This window comes from Ambystoma mexicanum, chromosome 2q, assembly GCF_040938575.1.
Source record: "Ambystoma mexicanum isolate Mex_15411 chromosome 2q, UKY_AmexF1_1, whole genome shotgun sequence".
Taxonomy (NCBI): domain Eukaryota; kingdom Metazoa; phylum Chordata; class Amphibia; order Caudata; family Ambystomatidae; genus Ambystoma; species Ambystoma mexicanum.
Window position 1 is genome coordinate 75,402,135 of NC_090924.1, and position 22,478 is coordinate 75,424,612.

The 22,478-nt window shown below is 47.5% G+C and overlaps 1 protein-coding gene across 2 annotated transcripts in view; it reads left to right on the forward strand.

Annotated features, from left to right (window-relative positions):
• Nucleotides 1–22,478, forward strand: part of DNAAF8 (dynein axonemal assembly factor 8) — a 1,512,143-nt gene that overhangs the window by 777,673 nt on the left and 711,992 nt on the right. For both annotated transcript variants that reach the window (XM_069646874.1, XM_069646873.1), the window contains exon 15: nt 6,241–6,556. In XM_069646874.1, the coding sequence (XP_069502975.1) occupies nt 6,241–6,556 (316 nt within the window). The remainder of the gene's footprint in view (nt 1–6,240; nt 6,557–22,478) is intronic.

Consider the following 22,478-nt stretch of genomic DNA (forward strand, 5'->3'; position numbering starts at 1 on the left):
TCCTTTCCCGGAGAAGGCTTGAATTGAGAAAAAAGTCTGAAAGGCGGAAAAAACCCTGTTGTGACTAATGAGAATGATTGAAGATCTGCACGGCTGAGAATCGGGAAATCCTCTGGTCCGGGTTTCTATTAGGACTCCAGCAGTAATAAGTCCAGAGGGATTGAGGCAGTCTATAACGGTGGCTCTGAGAAAGCACCGTAGGTAGGAGATAAAGGATTTCAGTCAAGGGAGCAAAGAGGGAGGTGAGCTTGTGACAGGACTTGCGGAGCAAAGTATCCAAGGGAGAACAGCAAAGCAAAAGAGGTGCCGCAGAAAGAGAGCCGTGAGCGGCCAGAAACATGAGCCAAGAAGGAGCCAGGAAGCCGGCAGGCAAAAAACAGCTAAAAGAAAGGGAAAAACAGAGTGTTAAGGCCCCAAAAGGAAAAACACCTTGAACGCGGGAGATGCGAACAAGAAAGGGGAGAGGAGGAGGCGGGTAAAGAGAACCCGTGAAAAACAGAGCAGTATTGGCAGAAGCCGATAGAGCAGAGCAAGGATATAACATTCCGGTGTGGAACACAAAAGGGGAAAACTTGCACCGAGTTAACCGAGACAGGAGAAAACTAGCCTAGGGGTTGCAACGTGCCGTCTGCTTGGAGTACCTGGGCTAAGTACCTCCCAGCGGCAGCCATGATGGGTGAACACTAGAAGACTACCTCCATCTCGTGATGACAACGTGGAGGCACATTCAATAGCAGGGCACCCGGCACCGGTGCCACACGCGCCAATGACCTGGGCGCATGACACTACTGCACTTGGTCAATGACCCATGGGAATGGCATCTCTCAGCACTTACCCAGTTTTTGACTAACTGGGCACACTTGGATCCCCCCTCCCCACCTGCACTTGTCCTCCAGCCCCCTCCCCTCTCCTGTACCGTCTGTGCACTTGCACAATCTAAACGTACCATGCCTTGAAGATCATCTATCTATTCTTCTCTGTCTCCCCAGAAAACTGCAGAATCGTCGTCAGACCTATTTGCTGTTATCTACACTGTTAATTGTATTTCATGCACTTACTCTGTCTGGGCAGACTTGTATCGTTCAGAAATCCAAGGGCTCTGAATGACTGTTGTTTTCTCCCCTTGTTCCCTCCCTCCTTGAGCGCTTTGAAACACTTTCCTTGTGTATAGACACTTTACAAATAAACGTTACCATACCATACCATTCTCCTTCTTTCCTCATTTCCAGTGTTACACAGCTTTCCTTCAAACTTTCCTCTGCTACCCCGCTTCTTCCTCTCTCATCACTGACTGTCTGCCATTCAGGCATGTTGAGCAGCTAACAATCTCTTTCTTAATGCCAGTAAGACGGAGATCCTTCTCATTGGGACACCTGCGCCCTCCCTACCCTCTGGCCACCCTCTTTGGGGTCATCTTCGACTCTGCTCTCTCTTTCACCCCTCACATCATGGACCTTATTAAGAAGTCCCACTTCCAGCTGCACCTCCTCAGAGGCATTCTCTCTTTCCTCACCTTCCCCCAGAAACTCAGTGTCTCCAGAACTCTGGTCCTCTCTTAGGCTGGACTACTGCAACAGCCTCTTTCTCAATCTGCCTCGTTCCTCCCTTCGCCCCCTTCAGCTAATCCAGAATAGGGCTGCAAGACCTATCCTTGGCCTCAAGCCCAGGGACCGAATTTCTCCGGCCCTAAAATCTCTCCACTGGCTCCCAGTGGCTGCAAGGATCAAATTCAAGACCCTCTGCCTCATCCACAAGGCCTTCTGCCCTCTCGGACCACCCTATGTCCAACTTTCCCTTCCTAAATATTCCCCTGTGCTCCTCTAACTCCGACTCTTTGACTGTAAAACACTGAATGGGGGGCAGGTCTCTCTCCTCGGCTGGTGCCTCGCTTTGGAACCCTTCTATGTCATATCAGGTGTTTTTATGAATTAATTTTGCCCAAAAAAGGCATCTAAAAAATGTTTACATTATTTTTGGGGAGTTCCGTCCCCAAGCCCTCCCTCCCCCATCTATTTTTAATTGTTCCCGACACCTCCACCCCTTTATCTGCCCTCCCACCCTCAAAATTTTGCTGAGTTTTTCGCCAAAGAGTTTTCGTAAAAACACCAGCTGAAAAGAATGACTGTCGATGAAACATTGTAGCGTTTGGAACAGCCTTCCTGCTCCATTCAGACTTGAGCCAGACCTCTTTAAGTTCCGGAAACTGCTAAAAACTCTGCTTTTCTCTACCTCTCTCCCTTCCCTGTTAATCTTCCCACTGCCGCTGTGACTGGTGGCCTGATCTGAAAATCACTGGATTCAGGCCCTTTTTCCTGGTCCTCACCAGCACCCTCCACCTTCACTGCACTGCCGTTGTGGGACTCTGCTGGCAGCTCTGCATCTGACGCTTGGGAGTCGCCTGCACTCACATTTAACTGAGGTCCTCCTGGCTCCCCTTAGCACTTCCCTCCCAGGTCCTCGACCAGCACTTGTCCACTACAATGCGCCCCCTCCTTCCATCCCTATCTCCTCCCCTCAATGCACTTACAAGGCCTAGTAGGACCCAGTCTGTATACTTTTACTTTATTGCCATTCTATTATTTTCCCCCTGTTCCCTTCCTATGTAGCCTTGTGGTGCTTTGACACACAATTCTGTTGTATTGGTGCCTGACAAAGGCTTTTTTTCAAATGTACTTTCGGTTCAGCCTTGTTGCAGGCATGACTTTGAGCCCAAAAGGGCTCAGATTACTTGACCATAATCTCTCTGATATAGGTAAACAAGGGAGTACAGCCCTCAGTGATGAAGTGCCCTGCCATATGTAGTATTCATGTGAGACAGGTGTCGTCACCCGCTCTGTGTGGGGAGGGGGATCCCCCAGATCACAGATCACCTTAACTTGAATCTGGTCCTATGACAGAGGAGTGCACCTCCCATTGCTCTGCACCAATCAGGGGTCCTCATTTGTTCACTGTTTTGCTGTTCTGAAGGCCCTGCGGGGTGACTGCCAATATGGAAAGCAACATAAGAAAGCTATACTGACATACATGACTCTGTGGAAGCTTGCCAGAGACAAATTGAGCCGAACTGGCATGGCCACTGTCAGTCTGCAAGGGAGTGAAAAAGGCAGGCCCGCTCAATGGCATCCTCAATGTGCATAGAAAGTCAAAGATGGCTACCCACCATGAAATTGGCTCATTTGTTGGCCGCCACTACAGGTGTGTATTGCAATCGGTGAAGTCCTTACCACACAACAGCTGCTCCAGTCCCTGTTATTCTGATTACACACAGATGTCCCTTCTCCCGAATTTGACACCCCAAATATCAGTGGCTAGCATCCTATTAAAGGAATTCACACTTTCGCAGAAGGATGGGCGTAAAGAGTTGATGAGAAAGAAATTGAGATTACTGGATGTGGAGAAAGGTGTCAGAGAGGGCAAGAATGCAAAAGGAGAAGGTGTAGAACGTCTTCAGAGAGCAGCCTGGAGGAGTGTGCAGGAGTGCTAGAGCGAACATAAAAATGAAGGTTGGAACATGAGAGCAGATAATTTGTGTACAGAACATCAGGATGTAGGAGACCCAAGGAGATATTCAGGAGATGTAGAGAGAGCATCTAAGCAAGTGCAGGAGATGAAACAGACTGGAGGGCAGAGGACAACATGTGTAAGGGAATTCCTCTTGGGCATAAGACCATTGCAACCCTTCGAGAAAGGAAGGGAGCAAGGGGCCTTCGGAAAGAAAGCCAGGATTCTCAGACATGGAGGTAGCATGGAAGAAAAGGTTAAGCAATTAAGCCAACCCGGGTTGCTTGGCTCTTGATGGAAGATTGGGGCTTTGCCGGATAGTATTCAGCCCTGGTCGCCAGCCTCACACAGGTCTGGCGTGGAGGCACACATGGACCGAGAGACACAGGTCTTCCCAGAGTTAAGGATAAAAAGAGAACCATAGTTAGTTGACCATTAAACAAGAATGAATTGTGTGGGATGCCTAAAATCCCAAAAGACTGTGAATCACTGTATATTGATTCTCTACCCGGGAAGGAGACCTGGATTAGGAACTACAAGAATTGAACTGCTAAGCAGAGGTGAAGCGACCTGATTTTGTGTTGCATTTACATATCTTGTGCACCCTTAAAAACATCCCTAATAAATCTCTATTTAAACATACACCTGTGACTTTGCTTAGTGTTTACTCCATTTCGATTTGTGACATCTCCCTCCAGGGCCCAAACTGTAACTCGAATAAAGACTACAGTACTCATGCTACAAATCCAGCCACAGGCCATGTTCTCTGAATACCATTTCTAGGCATCAATTATGATTTGCAAACAAAGGATTGTGTTTTTCTTAGCCAGTGCTACACGTGTGCATAACACACAGCCATCATTCTAAGTCTGTGGCCTGTGTTGGTTGTGTCTGAGTGGTACACAGAGATCACAAAATACGGTCCACAGCCAAAAGCTGTAGGTTTTATTTGGTGCATTTTATGGTACATGCATTGACTCAACAGAGTTTGTACAAAAACATTGCCCACAACTGAAGTGACAGACCATGGTTATTGTACCTAATGGAACATAATAAGGGCCAGAGGCAGTCCACTGTGTGACCAAATATGTGCATGAAACATGATGCATATAGAATGTGTTTGTTCTAGCTTAGAAGCACAAAATGTGCGTATTGGGGACATGCATGATGGTTTTTACTCTGAAACTGTTTACTTGAAAAGTGTCATTTTGATTTGTTAGGAACATATGTTTCTTGGAAAACAGATCGTCAATAAGGAGTACTTAGGGTTAGTAATTAATTTATAGTAAGAGCAAGAGTCAGGGGAGTAGCATTGAAACAATGGAATGGAGAACTCCCCACCAGGAACCACTGCTATGGAACAAGTCGGCATTTAACAACACGGAATAAGGACATACAGTATTTGTGTCGGCCAAGCCTTACTACTTAGCTTTTCAACTCAATGTGGTATAAAATCCTCTATATGAGGGCTTCAAATGTCAGTCCATCAGGACTTAATAAGCTGGTGCTTGCTTTTACCAGAAATATCTGTGTACTGGAGGTTCGCTTGACTGCAACTTGGAGTTGTTTCTCTTTTTACGTGGCACTATGATCTTGACTTTCTTTTCTAATGCCATTGTTTACTGGAGCAACCCCCAAATTCTCCTCATCAGGATTTGTATCATGTTTCAGATCCAGTAACCCACTGTGGGTACCACTTGTCTTTTATTCTAAAGCTGGCACTTTAAATGTTAATTGGATTGGGGAAGTTGACACTTCTTAGTGGGAATCTGATACAGAAAATCCTCTATCCCTCAAAGAGTATCACTTATCTTCTGTTTCAATATAAACAGGACTGTGCAAAGGCTAGGAGAGCGGAGTATGATGTTGGCATATTGTGAACATGTTTTACCATGCCCATCCTGATGCTAGGGACCAGATTTGCACTGTTCTTTCTTTGTGATATCCTTTAGAAGGTTACCATGTATGCTACAAGTAGAAATTGTACAACTGCCCATCCCTTACTCACTTGCTACCTTGAAGCCCTTTACACCTTGATACTCTGTATATGGTGGTTTGAGGGACTGCTGATATGATTTTGCACTTTGCTGTTGCCACATCAGAAGTTACTGTTGCTGCATTTATTTTATATGCTTGGAGGAAGAAGAATCAGGCACGGAAGATGGTAAATATTCATAGCAACTATATCTTAGTTGCTATTGGAAGTATCCTGAGGGCAGTACTGTTTTAGGGTGTTTATTTTATTTGATCTCTGGAGCTATTGTGTACACTACATTTTAGAATCTATATTTCTGTGTTCTTTATAACAGCTATTTTTCTATTTTTGATTATATATATTTGTCTACATGTTCTTAATGAATGTCAATCTACTGTATTTATTGATGTTTGTAGGAATTCATTGAATTTATAACTATGCATTCACTGGCTACTATGCATAAAAGGGCCTGCATTTTTTTCAGGTAATTTTACAAACGGTTTCTGTTTTGACTCTTCCTGTTGAATGTTGTTTTATTGCCATTTACTGTTTTCTCTTGAGGGGTCAATTCCATAATCATTCAACACAAAATTAACAACATACTCTTGTTCTTTGTAGTACAATATTTCAGGTGTTCTTTTTATGTGTATTTTTCCTACATCTGATTGCAATTGCCATGTATATATTTCCTTTGAAAAATGTTTCTGCACAGAAATACAGATCTGCTTTTGACCATACTATATCCTGTTCAAATTCTCCTACAGAGCATGTGCCTTCCTCTTACATAGCTCAGTCGGGAAAGGCTGTGCCACCGGTTCTGGCCATCGCCTTGAGAGGCACACAAGCCCGCACCATGTGGCAAGATATCTGTGGACCCACGGACCCACAACTGGCCTGTCTGACAGACTGTCACTCCTTGAATGCACTGTACTGCCAGAGTCGTGAGGAGCCCCTGCTTTACTCCCCTCACACGGATGGCCGGATCTTGCAAGAGTTGTGTGTGTGGTTTGGGGGTCGTGTGCCCAGCGACGGGGTGGTGCATGTCGGAATCCAGAATCCTTCCAGCAAATCCAAACCAAGGTAATCCTAACTTTCAAACCAAGAAACGCACAATATTATTGAATTGAATCATTCATATGTAAGTTTAATTCCTTTTGAGAGATTCCACAAGGACAGTTTTAGTCTGAAACAAGTTATTGTGGAACATGGTGATGGTTTCCCAACAAATGCCTCATGAGTAGCAGGCTGCCTTCCTTTGCATCTTCAAATTTGAACTCTTGTTCTCTGCAGTCTTCCAATGATGTATTTTCAGCTATCCTTATACAATGCTTTATGTAAATCAGGTTTTCACTCCACTCCGCACCCCAGTATGAGCAGGTTCCCTGGTCCTTCAAATGGGGATGATGCATCCTATTTCTTTGAAAATATCCCAGAATGTGACCCACTTTTCCAACAGAAAGAAGCATGTTTTTTCCCCTTGTATACCTCATTTAAGATAAATTGATTGTTCTCTTGGAGTCCAATCCTGAACTCTGGGCAGGGGGGTGGGGCTGGAGAAGGGTCCTATACTTTAAAAAAATCTACCTTCTGGCAGATGTTGGGGCAAGTCGTTAAATCATTTTTGTAAAACATTTTAAAATCATTTTATTTAAGCACTCAGCAATACATTTCCCGCCAGTTCCACACAGTGGTATTAAACAAGAGAGCTACCAAAGATGTTTAGGTTATAGGTGGATACAATCCCCCACTGAACTTTCTTCAGTAGACCCTACTTCGAGGGGATTCTGTCCTCTGAATATTCTGTATCTATGACAGGTAATGTCCACAGCTGTGCTGCTTCGGAAAACTTTCGGCAGAGGGTGTCCTGCGTTGATAGCGTCAATCCCATGTCCCTCCAGGGCCTCCGTTGAGGGTCGACGTCAACGGATGTTATATATAGGATGCACGACGCCCGTAGCCTCAGTTCCGTTTTTTACGTAAACCTGTTTGCTTCGGAATCTCGGCACGCTCGATTCTTCTCTTCGAACAATGTCTTCATCTTCCTCTACTACCCAGAGGCCGGGCTTTAAGAAGCGTCGGGACTGCAGGTCGAAAATGTCCATCACGGACCCGCACGACATCTGCCTCTGGTGCCTCGGCAAAAGCCACGCCACCGACGACTGCGAGGACTGCCAGTCCCTGAAGTCTAAGGCCTTGCGGAAGCGTAAGGGGAAATTAAAGGTAGGTAGGGGGTCCAAGCCCCGTAAATCAAAGTCTGCTGGGCTTTTGACCGATGACTCGAGGGGCGACTCTGCATCGGCGAAAATCCAGGGCTCGATCTAGGAGTTGTTCCCGCCATTCCTCTGCCTCGTCGAGGCATTCTAGGAAGCGCCGTCACCAGTCGCCTTCCCCGTCCTAGGAGGAGGACTCCGCCAAACGGTTGACTTGTCTCACCAAGTCTTCGTCGCTGGCCGAATGGGATTCATTCCGCCAGCAGATGTTAGCGATTTTTAAGTCGCAAGGCACAGTTCCGTCTGCGCCTTCGAAAGAAGCCGGCAGGGAACGGGCTCGGTCCACCACTTGCACGCCTTTGGGCTCGGGAGGTCAGTGTGATCATCAGGAGCCATCGAGGTCCCGATCGGACAAGGGCGATCACCATAGCCGTGCCAGGTCCAGGTCCCGGTCCTCAACGCCATCGAGACCGTCGAAACCTGTGAAGCCTTCAAAGAAGGCGTCAACGCCATCGGCGCCGTGTCTGGCAGAGGACGTTCTCGAGGCTCTGGCCTCGAAGTCGTCGAAGCCGTCGGCGCTGTGTCCGTCGAAGGACTCTCTTGGGGCTCCGCCCTCGAAGAAGTCGTTGTGCCGTCGGTGCCTCGGTTGATGTCGATGCTGATTCCCTCAGCGCCCTTGATGCCGTTTGTGGAGGATTTGCCAGAGGTGCCCCTGAGGGCTGTGGAACCCACGAGGAAGGCTTGCAGTAAGTCTGTGAGGCCTGTTTTTGAGCCCTTTTCTGTTCCTCCTAGATTGGACTTTTTCTAACCTTTGCAAGAAATTTCGGAGGTGGATGAACTGTCAGATCAGGAGATGGGCTTGCCTGTGCATCCTGAAGTCCCTGATGCCTAGGCCTAGTCAGATGGAGGAACTCTGTCAGTCATTGCATGATGCCAGTGGCCTTGACACCTCTCTGGAGGTGGAGTTTGGCTGGCCTGGACCTGGGGTGCATGCTGAATCTTCCTATCGGCATTTCATGTCGAGCCTGAAAGAGTACTTGGGGTGGCCTCCCCCCCCCAGTGGCGTTTGATCAGGATGATTTGACGGATATCCTGGATAAGGGTCTGTCCACTGACCCGGTGTTGCCGTTTCACATGGCTTTGCAAAAGAGGGCGGCGGCTTGGACTGCTCCGGAGAGTCTGTCGGCAGTTAACAGGTCGTTCCCGAAAAAATACCGCACATCCAGTAGTGAACCCGGCTACTTATCATCGCACCCTACTCCGGAGAGTTTGGTGGTGCAGGTGGCTACGGCCACCTCGAAACAGGCTGTGTACCCTATCATCCCTCCTGATGGGGACGACAAGCACTTCAATGGTTGGGCAAGAAAGGTATTTTCTGCTGGGAGTATGGTGTTGAAGTCTGCCAATTCCACTTGTGCTTTGGCGAAGTTTACACACATTCTGTGGAACTGTGCGTCTTTGGCGGCTGAGCATATTCCCGAGGGGGAAGAAAGAGATGGCTTTCTGGCCCTCGTGCAAGACGGCAAGGATGCTATCTGCGAATCTCTTCAGTCGGGTTTGGACACAGCAGATAGTGTCAGCTGGTCCATGGCTGCGAGCACTGTGATACGCAGGTTTGCGTGGTTGCGGAAGTCGGGTTTTGTCCTGGATGTGCAATCCCGTCTTCTGAACATGCCCTTTGACGGCATTCATTTGTGTGGCAGCAAGGCTGACGAGAGGCTTGAGAAGTTGCAGACCTCCAAAGCTGCAGCGAATTCTTTGAGCTGTAACGCTCACCTGGTATCCACGGGGACGTCACTCAGCCTGTTCAGACCTCTTACGACCTCAAATCCTTCCCTGGATGCTATTCGACTGGAGACTGGGCCTGAAACACAGGATTGGTAGAGTTTAACTCCCTATTGTCTCTGTGTGCTTGAACCCCTTCTTCCCCGGGGTCCAACCCTTCCCTTTGATCCACAGCTCACCTTGTTTTCTTGGATAGTGTGCTCTCCGTCCTGCTTTCAGCGCAGGAGTGCGTTGGTTGATGCGGGCTCGTTGCTGCCTAGTTACTTCACTGGCAAGAGTCCGTCAGGTAAGAATAATGAGTCTTTTGAACAGTTCTCTTACTTCGTTCCTTTCCTTCCTTAGATGATGGCCGGCATCCGGGGATGGCGGCGTGCTGCTGAGATGAGTAGCGCTGAAGGTGAGTGAGAGCGCGATGCACCCCTTTCGTATTTGCATTGAACTGAGTTCTTTTTCTGTGTCTTTTAGGTGCCGTGACGTTTTCAGCGTGGATGCCGGTTATGAAGAACCAATGTGGTGGGTAAGCGTGGTATGCAGAGCCTCTAGATGTTTCCACGCTAACCTGGAGTGTCTTTTCCCTCTTGCAGATGGATGAGAAGTTCCAGGGACAGAGTTCCCTCAGAGCGGCTGGGATTCAGGTAAGCGTTTGAAGCTCGTACAGTATTTAAAAATAAGCGAAGATTTGCAGAATGCTTACTAATGTCTTTTTTCTGTTCTTTTCCCTTTTCCTTAGGAAGCGACGTGCCGAGATGGGAATGACACCGCCGAAGATGCCTGCAGAACAGAAGGAGTGATGAATGATGGGCAGAAGCGCTGCAAGGTAAGGCTGTTCCTAACGGTGTTCTTGCAGGAGCTGAGCGCAGAAGAAAGATGCAGGCCTACTGGAGACCGATCCGAACACAGTGAGTGTCACACTGCAGGTGCAGAAAACGCAAAGCATGTTTCTCAGACTGGGTGTGGCTTAAATAGTCTCTGGGTATCCCAGGTGTCTCTGGGCTGAACCACACCCAAAAGACTAGACCGCACATGCAGTTCTGGGAACCGAAATATGTGGGGGCATCCATCTTGTCCCCATCAATGCACTACAAGTCCAATCCCCAATGTTATCCTATGGGAGTGAGTGAGTCTGGTGCCACAAGCGCCAAGTCTGACTCCAAGTGGGTCTTTGGAGGGATGGAGAGGCCCTTGAGGGCCATGTAGGTGATGATGGCCTGGCTACAGCCGGACATCTTGGAGGGCTGGGGACATGAGGGGCAGGAATCATGACATGAGCGCTGCAGTACGGCAACCTCTGCCTTTTCGTCCTAGGGGACAGCAATGGAGGGGAGGTTCCTTTCGATATTACTCCTTGTTTGGTAGATCAAAAGGGGCTGCCAGTCAAAGGGGTCAGCGAAAAAAAAGTACCCGTGGTGGTCGGGGAAATCGTGGTGCCAAAGCCGCTCGGCCGTTGCCTCTTTGCCATCAGGCACTGACGCAGCTGCTACATCTCAGTCATGAGGCCATGTCCCATGGTTCGCCGGTTGGGGGCAGGCTAGCACAGCATCTCGGAGAATGGCGTGCCATTACTTCAGATGCATGGGTTCTGGATACCATAGCCCACAGCTACTGCCTTCCCTTCCTTCGGCAGCCTCACGACAATCCACCGGGGGAAGCTCTCTTTGAAGCGTACGGATCCACTCCTTGCGCAGGAAATCCTATCCCTGCTGGAGAAAGGCGCCATAGAACTGGTGCCTGTGGCAGAGAGGAACAAGGGATGGTATTCCCCATATTTTTTGATTCCCAAGAAAGACGGAGGGTTGAGACCCATCATGGACTTGGTTGAACAAACTTCTCACGAAGGACAAGTTCAAGATGGTTACTCTTTCTCAGGACCTACGGGCCATTCAACTTCAGGATTGGTTGGTGTTTCTCGACCTCAAGGATGCATACTTTCATGTGCCGATTCATCCCAAGCACAGGAAGTACCTGAGGTTTGCGGCTGACGACTCACACTTCCAGTTTCGGGTCCTGCCATTCGGTTTGACCTCCACCCCAAGGGTTTTCACCAAGCTCATGGTAGTGGTGTCAGCGTACCTCAGGCGAGGGGGATTCATATCTTCCCCTACCTGGACAACTGGCTGATCCGAGCGCGCTCTCCCGAGCAGGTGTTGGATCATCTCGGTCTCACCTGCCGCACCCTCCACAGGCTGGGCTTCTCCCTAAATTTCAAGAAGTGGCATTTGACACCTTCCCGACAGCTCCAGTACATCGGGCTGTGCTGGACACGTCTGTGCAGATGGTGGTCAAGTTTCAAAGTGCCCAGTGTCTCCCGGCTTTCGACTTCCTAAGGTTGCTGGGCCTCATGGCATCCTGCATCTTTCTGGTGCCAGAGGCCAGACTGCAGATGAGATCTCTGCAATGGGCTCTCAAACTGCAGTGGTCCCATTTCTCAGGCAAGATGTCAGATCCCTTTCAGATTCCGATCTCGGTCGCACAGGATCTTCTCTGGTGGGCAGACGAAAGAAACCTAGTGAAGGGGGAACCGTTTTGGCAACCATGGCCGAAGGTGACGATTGTGACGGATGCTTCCCTCACAGGATGGGGTGCTCATGCCAACGAGCTGACCATCAGCAGTCGTTGGTCTCCGTCGGAGTCCAGACGCCACATGAACCTGTTAGAGCTGAGAGCCATCAGGCTTGCCCTGAAGGCTTTTCTGACGACTGTACGGGGGAAAAGTGTTCTGAACACGATGGACAACACAGTGGCCTTGCATTACCTCAACAAAAAAGGGAGGGGCAGGGTCACTCTCATTGTGCAGGGAGGCGATGCAGCTCTGGTTCTGGGCCATCAAACAAGGTCTATCGATCTCGGCAGTTCATCTGGCCAGAGACAAAAACGCAGCGGCGGACGCTCTCTGAGCAGGCAGAGCGCAGTCTCTCACGAGTGGGAGTTGGCTCAGGAAGTCCTTCTGGAGATCTTCGTCCTTTGGGGAACCCTGCAAGTGGATCTCTTTGCCACCAGTGTCAACCGGAAGTGCGAGAGATTCTTCTCAAGGGAATTTCCTCCGAAAGGAGCCTTAGGAGACGTGTTCTGTACGCGTTTCCTCCAGTCCCTGTCATTCCTCAAGTGTTTTGCGGAGGTTGCGGAGGTTCAGGACCTGCATGATCCTTGTGGCTCCGGATTGGACCAGGAGAGCATGGTACCCGGACTTTCTAGAATTGTCCATCTGCCTTCCACAACGTCTTCCTTAGCAAGAGGATCTGCTCTCGAGGGAGGGGGGGTCAGGTTCTCCATCCACGCTTCACGCTTGGTATCTGAAAGGTTGAGATACAAGGATTGGGACCTTCTGTGTGACGTGATGGAGGTGTTGCTTTTGGCCAGGCGGCTAGCAACAAAGTCCCTGTACGTTTGCCAAATGCATAAGTTCTGTGACTGGTGCAGGAGACAGAATGTTGATCCTTTCCAATGTTCCATTCCTATGGTGTTGTTTTTTCTGCTTTCTTTAGCCCACAAGGGCCTTCAAGTGGGTACCATTAAGGGTTACCTGGCGGCGCTGTGCATATTTAAGCGCTCGTCTGAAGAGTGTTCTTACTTAAAATGCCTTTGATTTCACAGTTTCTAAAGGTGCTGACTGTGTTTCCACCGTCCGCTCTCCAGGTGCCAGTTTGGGATTTGAATTTGGTTTTGAAGTTTCTGATGGGTGCTCCGTTTGAGCCCTTGCACTCTTGTCCTTTGAGACTGTTGTCTTCCAAGTGAGTGTTTTTAGTTGCGGTTACTTCCGCTCGCAGAGTGAGTGACTTGCAGGCACTTTCGGCCAAGCCACCCTTTACTGTTTTCCATAAGGACAGGGTTGTCCTTCGGGTGCGGCCTTCTTTTCTGCCGAAGGTTGTGTCTGATTTTCATTTAAGCCAGAAGGTAGTTCTTCTGGCGTTTTATCCTCCTCCGCATCCTGGCAAGGATGAGGAGAGGCTCCATAGGTTGGATCCTAGGAGAGCTCTGAGCTTTTACATTTCACGGATGTTCCGGGTCAGAGTAGACAATCAGCTCTTTATCGGTAATGCTGGACACCGGTTGGGCCAGGCTGTTACCAAACAGACCTTGTCCAGGTGAATTATCCTCACTATTACTGAGTGTTACCGTTTGGCGGTTAAAGATCCTCTGGTAGGATTAAGTGCTCACTCTACTAGGAGTGTGGCTACCTCCACTGCCCTTCAGCAGGGTGTTTCTATTTGGAATATTTGTGAAGCAGCCACATGGGCTTCTTTACATACTTTTGTCAAGCATTACGCCCTGGATTCAATCCACGGGCAGGATTTGGCCTTTGTTAAGGCGGTTCTTTATTCCGCCATTTGATTGGGTATTCTAAATTTCTAAATTTGTTTCCCACCTCCATAGTTTGGTACTGCTTTGGGAGTCTGTCATAGATATGGAATACATCGGCCGACACAATCCCCTCGAAGAACAAGTTACTTACCATATCTGGTAACGTTCTTTCGATGGGATGTTCCTCTGACGTATTCCACATCGCCCTCTCAACCTGCCCCTCTGGAGAATTTCCTATGCGATTGCAGCTTACGTTTCCGCAAAGCTATCTGCAGTCAGAATGGCAGGAGATTGGAGCCACACGTTCTGGGAAAAAACTACAACTGAGGCTACAGGCGTCGTGCGCCTATATATAACATCCGATGACGTCGACCCTCGACGGAGGCCCTCGAGGGACATGGGATCGACGCAGGACGCCCTCTGCTGAAAATGTTCCGAAGCAGCACAGCTGTGGACATTACCTGTCATAGATATGGAATACGTTGGCGGAACATCCCATCGAAAAAACGTTAACAGATATGGTAAGTAACTTGTTCTTCTCGATAAGGTTTCGCAGCTGCTGATGCCAGTGCATTTCCCGGAAGCCGGATGTCTACAGTTCCTAACAACCTCCAACATGTATATTCGAGGGGAATGGCTCAACTTGGAACCCAGTTATTTTAAACAGTGTCCAGCAGACCTCCTTCCAGTACATTGACAATGCAGGACACAACCACAACATGTGTAATAGGTGTGCATCAGCGGAGCCGCAACTGGGGCAACTGCCCGTACAGTCTGAGTTGAACAGCTTAATTCTAGCCGGGGCGTAATGCTTCCTGTTAAGAATTTTAAAATATATGAGTCGAAATTTGGAGCTGAAAAAAATCTCTTAAATTAACTTACATATTGTCCCAATTGACCATCCGTGAACTACGTTTGCAAGTCCCTGCACCATTTGATTCTAGCCTTTGATAGTAAAGGGGGGCAATGTGCGCTGCACCAAACCCATACAAAATGGAAATGCCCTCTTTGCACCCAAGATTTTTGCAATATAGGTCAAGAATACCTGGGGGGGGGAGTACTTCACCGGTAATGATGGCCAGTGCGTTCTAACCACAGCTCTCATACGCCTATAACACAACAGCTGTATAGGGTTGCTCCCCCACGCTCATCGTTATTCTATCACAGTCAATAAACTGCCCCTCACGCTGAAAACATATCCTCCCAATACTTTAAATTGTGCGTCTGCCAGGTTCTCCTGATTTCACAGTGCATGGTTGGGTCTAGCAAAGAGATTCCCACATTGCAGGTATCTCACATAAGGGGTGTCATTGCCCGTCCTATGAAAGAGCTTTTTCCACAGGGATAGTGTGCACTTCACAGGGTCATGAGGGCCATCCGGGGTATATTGGCCTCCTAGCACCATTGATGTCAGGGTGGTTACATCTTTAAACAGTTTCTAATAAGCTATGTGACAGTTGGCATATGCTGGACCAGCTTTAGTCTCTGAAAGTCCAGATACAAAAAATCTTCAGCATAGTAGTTCCATCACCGCCTGAGTTTTGGGGAATCCAGTCAACATGAGTATGTTCTTACATAGGAATACAGCATATATTGGTGCAAACGGCATGGAAATGTATAGGCGCAGCAAGCTTGAATGTTTTTTTAATATTGACTTGTATTGCGGAAAATGGCATCCTGAAACTTGGAAAATGCTACTGTGCACTGTTGGTAAGAAGCATCTATTGAATTTGTTCATTATTCACCCTACAAAACCGACTGCAAACTCTGGGCTTTTTAGCCAATTTTCGACAAAGTGTGCTGTAAAATGACAATTTTAATCCGTTTAAATTCTCTGGAGGGATGACCCCTGAAACCATGTTGGTTGGTTCACACTCCCTCGCTAGGCTCCTTCGCTCCTGCATATTTGTGAGAAGCATTTACCCCCTCCAATTCAAGAATTCACCAGGCGTCCCTGGGCAGGAAGAGAAAAAACATTAAACACATGATGAGGACAAAAGAGTTAATGTCACTTGTTACTGTTGTTTGCCGCCAGTTGGCCTTGGGAGCAAAAAGTAGCACCTGATATCTGTTTTTGTCAAGCTAACCAAGTTCTTCTAGGCTGCAAGATCCCAAATAGCTCCCAATGATTTTGACCCCTGCATTGTTTTCATTTAAAAAAAAACTCCAGGAGAGTCCCTGTTTTATTTTGACACGTGTTGCAGTATATTAAGGGGCTGAGCAATGTTATTCAGCCATACTCGTTATGCTCCATGGACAGTTGCGTCAAGTAATACTTCTAAGTAGAGCCTCTTCCATGGCGCAACTACTCACTGCCATGACTATTTAACCTTTTTCCAGCTTTGGTAGATGGCACCTTGCAGCGTTAGCCAACATGTTGTGAAAATAGGTGAAGAACTGAGGGTCACATCACAGATGATTACAAGATCCTTGTGACTTAAGTGGCATTTGAATTTTACTTGGTATCTGCCGCTACCCAGCATCCATGTCATGCAAATAGCTCCTGGATGGTTTTAATCTCTTGGAATTTGTGAAATGATCAGACCATCTTCATGACAAGCATTGTTTCTGTAGAATGTGTTCTTTTTTTTAATTGGTATTGTTATTGTGACTTGCTCTATTATAATACCTTCCACAGAAAGACATATGCCCTCATTACAAGTTTGTCAGTACGGAAACAACGGTGCCGATAACCTTACCGGCACAGCTGTTTCCGGATTGGCAAACTACGAGTCTGCTGGCGGGTGCCATTCCGCCCACTAGGTCTGACCAGCAGACTTTCACGGAAGCACCGCACCATTATTAACGGTCCTTCCGTGTCCCCATTCCCGTGGAGTCCTATCGGACTCCACGGGAATGGGGATCAACATTTTACCGGCGCCTGACTTACCGGGCCACTGCGGCTGTAATGCCCTGGTTATTTCAGCAAGTCAGGTGCCAGTAAATGCTTACGGGTCCAGCAGCTACCTGCCCGTTTTTCTAGCACGGTTTCTGCCGGACTCGTAATGAGGACAATAGTCCCTCATTATGTGTTCACCGGTATCCTGCTGGTACGACCAGCGGGATACCGGCAAATGGTGCCACTGTCTCTGCCGCCTGTTATCCTGGTATTGCTCCATGGGATGGGTATGCTGGAATTACTGGCACCAGTAACACCGGTTCCAGTCATTCTGACAATTCTCTGCTGGTAGGGGCCTGAACTACCAGCAGGTCAGGCTTGCTGGTAGATCTGAGCCCCGACTGCCAAACTTGTGGTTGGCCAGTCCTGTAAAGTGCTGGTACACAGAAATACTGGCACTTTAATACCGGACCGGCCAACCCATAATGAGGCCCATGAACCAATTAAGTCATCCATACAAGATTTGGTGCAAATGAATTGGTTTAGGTCTGAATCCCACTCACAAAAGAGCAGTGCTGCTTAGGGCAACCCGCTGAAGACTACCCCTCCGAAATCACTCTCGGTCTCTCCGCCCTCCCCTTTGCCACTTTTGCGAGGGGGTCATACACCTCCCCTGTCCTCTGCATGGTTCCCTAAGCACAGTTTCCCACCTGCAGCCCCGTTCCTCTGGCCCTGTTGCCCTGCTCAGCCACTTACCTGCCTTACTACCATGCCCGTCTGCCAGGGAGAATGCAACTCACTCTTCTAGGTCGGCCTACGTACAACCTTCTTGTGTGTGTCGTACTCAGTTCCTACTTTTTCCCTCTTTCTTAGCCGCAGTGACGAATCTAGGGTGTTTGTCCTTTCTCCACAGGGGGAATCACCCCCTGTGAGGCTAGGGAGGTGAGCCTACTCAGCAAGATCATCCCTAGGCGACTGGGCAAGTGGGACAAGGACTCCCATTCCCACAATGATCTCCCTACACAGGCAAATCTGTCTGCATATATGGGATTACCTTTAAATACCAATAAGATGGTTTTCCTTCGATTGGCTTCAGATAATGCGGGACAGAGTATGACATCTGAAGAAAAACATACGTTTCTTGGAGCACAAAATGACCTGTAAAAAGGACAAGCAAATCATGGAGGTGGGGGGGAGAGGCATATGCAGGCATAGCCCTCTGACATAAGCACGCATAGGAGAGGTATAGTGGGGCTAAGCCGCGGTGGCAGCGTCCACCTGAGCGAAGGGGAACGCCAAAGCTGGACGCCAGAGGCCTTGCGTGACATACAGCAGAACAACTGCTCTGCGGATGGGGTCCAGGAGACAGCCCTGAATAGTGGTGTGACCGTGCGAGGTTTGTGGTGGGCTGAGACCTGTAAGAGCTGGAAGAACAAACCCTACTATTGTTAAAAGTGTTCAGACCATTGTGAGTTAACGGAACAAGCAGGAAGAGTCTCGGAGAGAGGCAAGAACCGAAAGCGAAAAGCAGACAGAGCAGAGACGTCCCATCGCTGAGCCTGCGGAATCCACCCACGTTGACTAAAGGCACAAGGGTGATCCTAAAAAGGGGAGGCCATGGTGACCACATGAAATTTACAGAAGAAATAGCACTATTTAGACTGAAAGCCTAAGAAAACAGGAAACCCTATAGTGAAAGAAAGCAAGATATAATGTATATAGGAGGAGGGATGTATATAGGTAATATAGGATGTATATAGGTAAGAGTGATGTATATAGGAGGAGGGAGTAAAAATTGTATTCTTTAAGTATGTAACATAACCTATGATGATTACTGGCATTCTTGGATGAAAGACTGGGATAAAGATATTGAGTTAAGCCCAAACAGCTGTGATAAAAGTCAGACATTTGAAATCAGAGGAAGGACCCCAGGAGGTGGGTTATCAAATACAGGAGAAGGGTATAAGATACCCCAACAGAGAGGAAGAGACAACCCCTGAAGTAAAAGGGTGCAAGTTGCTAAGAAAGAAAGAGCCAGGGACTTACAGTTACAGGAGTGAGACTAGAGCCTCTCAAGAGCTTCCACAGACCAAAGGTTTAAACATATACCAAGAACTACAAAAACTCATCAGTGAAGGTTACAGAACCCAGATAAATAAGAAATATAGACTTCATGATACTTAAGGGAACTGTTGTATCTTGGATGCCCTGAAATAAGTCAAGAGACGGAAGCAGACTTATTTAGTTATTAGTTCCAAGTGGTAGGGCCAGATAGGTTTATTTTATTGGACGGAGGACGTTTTGGTTTTGGACTTCTGACGACGAGCACCATTTGTTAGTTTGGTAAGGTAGGGAAAAACCCCATAGTCATAGGGCAAGGTAGACATTTTATTATTTTGGCTGTATAAAAGAATATGGAAACGTCCAACTTGCGTCCCACTCCTTCTTCTGGTTTGCCATATATGGTGTCAGTAGTGGTATGTAAACCAATTGATACAAGTTGGGGACCTCTGCTGTTCACAAAAAAAACCACAGTAGCCGCCAAACAGTCAGTTGGTTTTGACATATCAAGCATATGAAAAGTCCTGATCCCGCCTAATGAAAGGAGATTAATACCTATGAGACATAGCCTTTTGCCACCACTGTGTACTTACATCAGGCTAACCTGAAAATCCATGGCTGACTGGTGATATGTCTAGAAGTCATGGCAGGAGTGAGAGATTAGGCCGTCTGACGTGAAGTCAAAGTCTTAATGCATATTCATGGGAATGTCCATAAACGGTCAAGAAGGGGGAGACAATATCACAAGGGATTCTTGTCAATTACCCCTTCCTATTCCTCACCTGAACTTTCAGAAGAGTAGTGCATGGATGATTTTGTTGGGATCGGCGCCTTGTCCTTTTATTTTTTTTAAGGTCTTCCGCTCCTGGTAGAGGTATGGTCTGCCACAAGAAGTATTTATTTATTGTTCGCTTGTTAGGTGCTTATACAGGAAGCAAATACTGTTTCAAAACACCCACAGGGCAACAGGGAGGGGACATGGGATGATAGAAAATTAAAATTACAATACATATAAATAATAAATATAAGAAAATGCAATGGGGTGGGGAAGGCAAGCCTACTATGCCTTGTGAATGTTCAGAATGTGCAAGTGCAGAAGGGAGAGAAAATGGGATAGGTGCTGTGGTGCTCGTGTGTGAGCAGCAGGTGAAGTGCAATGAAAGGTAAGTGCAAGCCTCCAAGGGTGGAGGGTGAGCCAAGGCTAGTGCTGAGGATAGATACAGCTGGGATGATACGATGTGGGAGGTCAGGGCCCTGGGGATGCATAAGGGCCCTGAACACCAATCAAGCTACTATGCGATTAGCAGGGGAGAGAGGGAGGGAAGGAAGAGGTAAAGAGGAAGGTCTTGGGGCTCTTCTGGAATTTAAGAAGGTTCTGCTCAAGTCTGAAAAAGATGTAAAAACCTTGGGAGAACATTCATTTTTATTAACAGCCATTTTGCCAAACCAGGACAGATGTTTGGAGTTTCACCGGTCTAAATCCTTTAAAACACTGCTCACCAGGTCAGGGTAGTTAAACGGTATAAGTGGGTCAAGTTCCCTGGAATATTAACCCCCAGGTATCTTAATGATTTACTAGCCCAGGCATATGGGAACTTCTGTTCTATTTCAGCCTTCAAAAGGGGTGAAGTTTAATCCCAGTATCTGAGACTTAGTGCAGTTTACTTCGAACACTGAGACAAGACCACATAGGCAAAGCTAGTCTTTTACAAAGGTATGGGAGTGCAGGGAGTCAGTAAGGGAAATTATAACATTGTCAGCGAGCAAATGGATCTTATGCTGAGACCCTCTACATTTTATACCTGAAATGTTTGTATTGGCCCTTATGAATGCTGCCAGGGACTCCATAAACATTGCAAAGAGCAGGGGCGAGAGGGGGTATCCCTGCCTCGTGCCTCTGCCCAGGAAGATCTTCGGTTGAGAGCCCCATTAACCACAAGGCGCACCATCGGGTCTACATAATTGGACAGGATCATGTGACAAATTTTGGGGCCTATATTAAATCTCTTGAGCACCTCTCTGAGAAATCCCCACTCCTCCCTGTCAAAGGCTTTCTCAGTGTTGACGCCAGCAGAAGTCAGTGTCCCTGATTTCTGCCTGATTTATCCACTAGAACCCTTCTAATGTTATCTGCTGTGCTTTGCCCGTACATAAACGCCTGATTGGTCGGGATGTATGAGAGAGGGCATTAGCCTCTAGTTGTTTAGTAAGGAGTTTCGTAAATATTAGTGTCCAGGTTTAAAAGGGCAATCACCCTATAAGAAGACCATTGTTTGGGGTTCTTCCCAGGCTTTGGTATAAGTACCACCTGGGCTTCCTTCAGAGAGTCTGGGAGAGCACCCCCATCCCGTATGACTTTGAAAACATCCACCAAGGGCTTGGCTAGCAGTTGGGCCAGAGTTTTATCAAATTGGGCAGTAAGCCCTTCTGGGCCGGGGGCCTTGTTCAGCATTAGTGATTTGATAGCCTGGGTGACTTCTAGTAGGTCTATCGGAGCATCTAGCAGGTCCCTGTCTAGTTGGACAATGTGCTTTAGGTCTACTTCTTAGAGGTATATTGTTTGGTTGCGGGTGTTGGGTCCACTAGTAGAGTACAGTGTGTTGTAAAACTCGTAAAATCGGTCTTGTTTTTTATTTTCTTCACCCCATTCCATTCCCTGGGCGTCGACTAGGGTTGGCATAAAGAAATGGTTAGTCTGCTGCCTAATAGGTTGTGCCAGCACCCTCCCAGGTATATTGTTCGAAGTAACAGTGTCGTAGCCGTTGTAGGGTACGCTCCGCTCTCTGTGTCCTAAGAAGCCTCAGTTGGCTCTTTATTGTAGTGATTGCTCTAAAGTTCTTCCTGGTCAGGGTTTCACTATATCTCTTGTCTGCCTCTTGCACCTCTTTCGGAAGCTGCTGTTCCTCCCGTCTCCTTAACTGCTTCATTGTGGCCGAGTTGAGGTTGTGCTACCCCTTGCTACAGCCTTAAGCGTGTCCCAGTGATTCTGCTGAGGCATTAGTTTTAAGATATTCTTTAATCACCTTCTTCAACTCTTACAGGCAGAGCGGGTCTCTCAAGAACCCCGGGGGCATCCTCCATTGGTGTTCCGGGTGACCTCCCACCCAGTCGCTAAGCCCTGCCGTGACCGCACTATGGGCTGATAGGGTCATTGGCTCGATCTCAGTAGAGTGAACCAGACAGGCCAGGTGTGTTGTTAAGAATATGTAGTCTATTCTTGATTTTGGGCTAAATCTAGAGAGATTAATGTATTGGTGTAATTCTCATCAGATAACAGACTAGTAACATCATTGAAGTGTCTTCGATGGGGTTTTCTCTCCATTCTTTAAGTGGTTTGATGTGACAGATGTGGGTTTTTATTTTTCTGTCTGGTTGTGAGACTCGATAATTAGATGGTCCTGTTTGTTCTTTAATCTCATAGGGTCCATGCCATCTAGAAAGCATTTTTCTTTTTTTATTGTGTTCTTTGTACACATGGTACGTTTATACAAGCAATATACAAATTCCTTACCCACATACAGGTTTATGTGGCTCAGATCCAACAGGTCAGTTGACCTGTCCCACCTTTTTATTTTATTCTTAAACACTATTTCTGACTCTAAGCCATCTAAATCAATCATAGTGGGCAAATTGTGACATCTTTTTATTTTAGCTTTTTCAGAAATGGATTCATATTTTGCAATAGCAAGGCGTTTAGGTAGAACCCCAGAGAGTTCTCACTTGCTTTTTCCAACGTTTGAATTAAGGATAGGCTCCTACTAATGTACTCGGACCACCACGACCTGAGGCCCAATTCGAGTCTGATTAC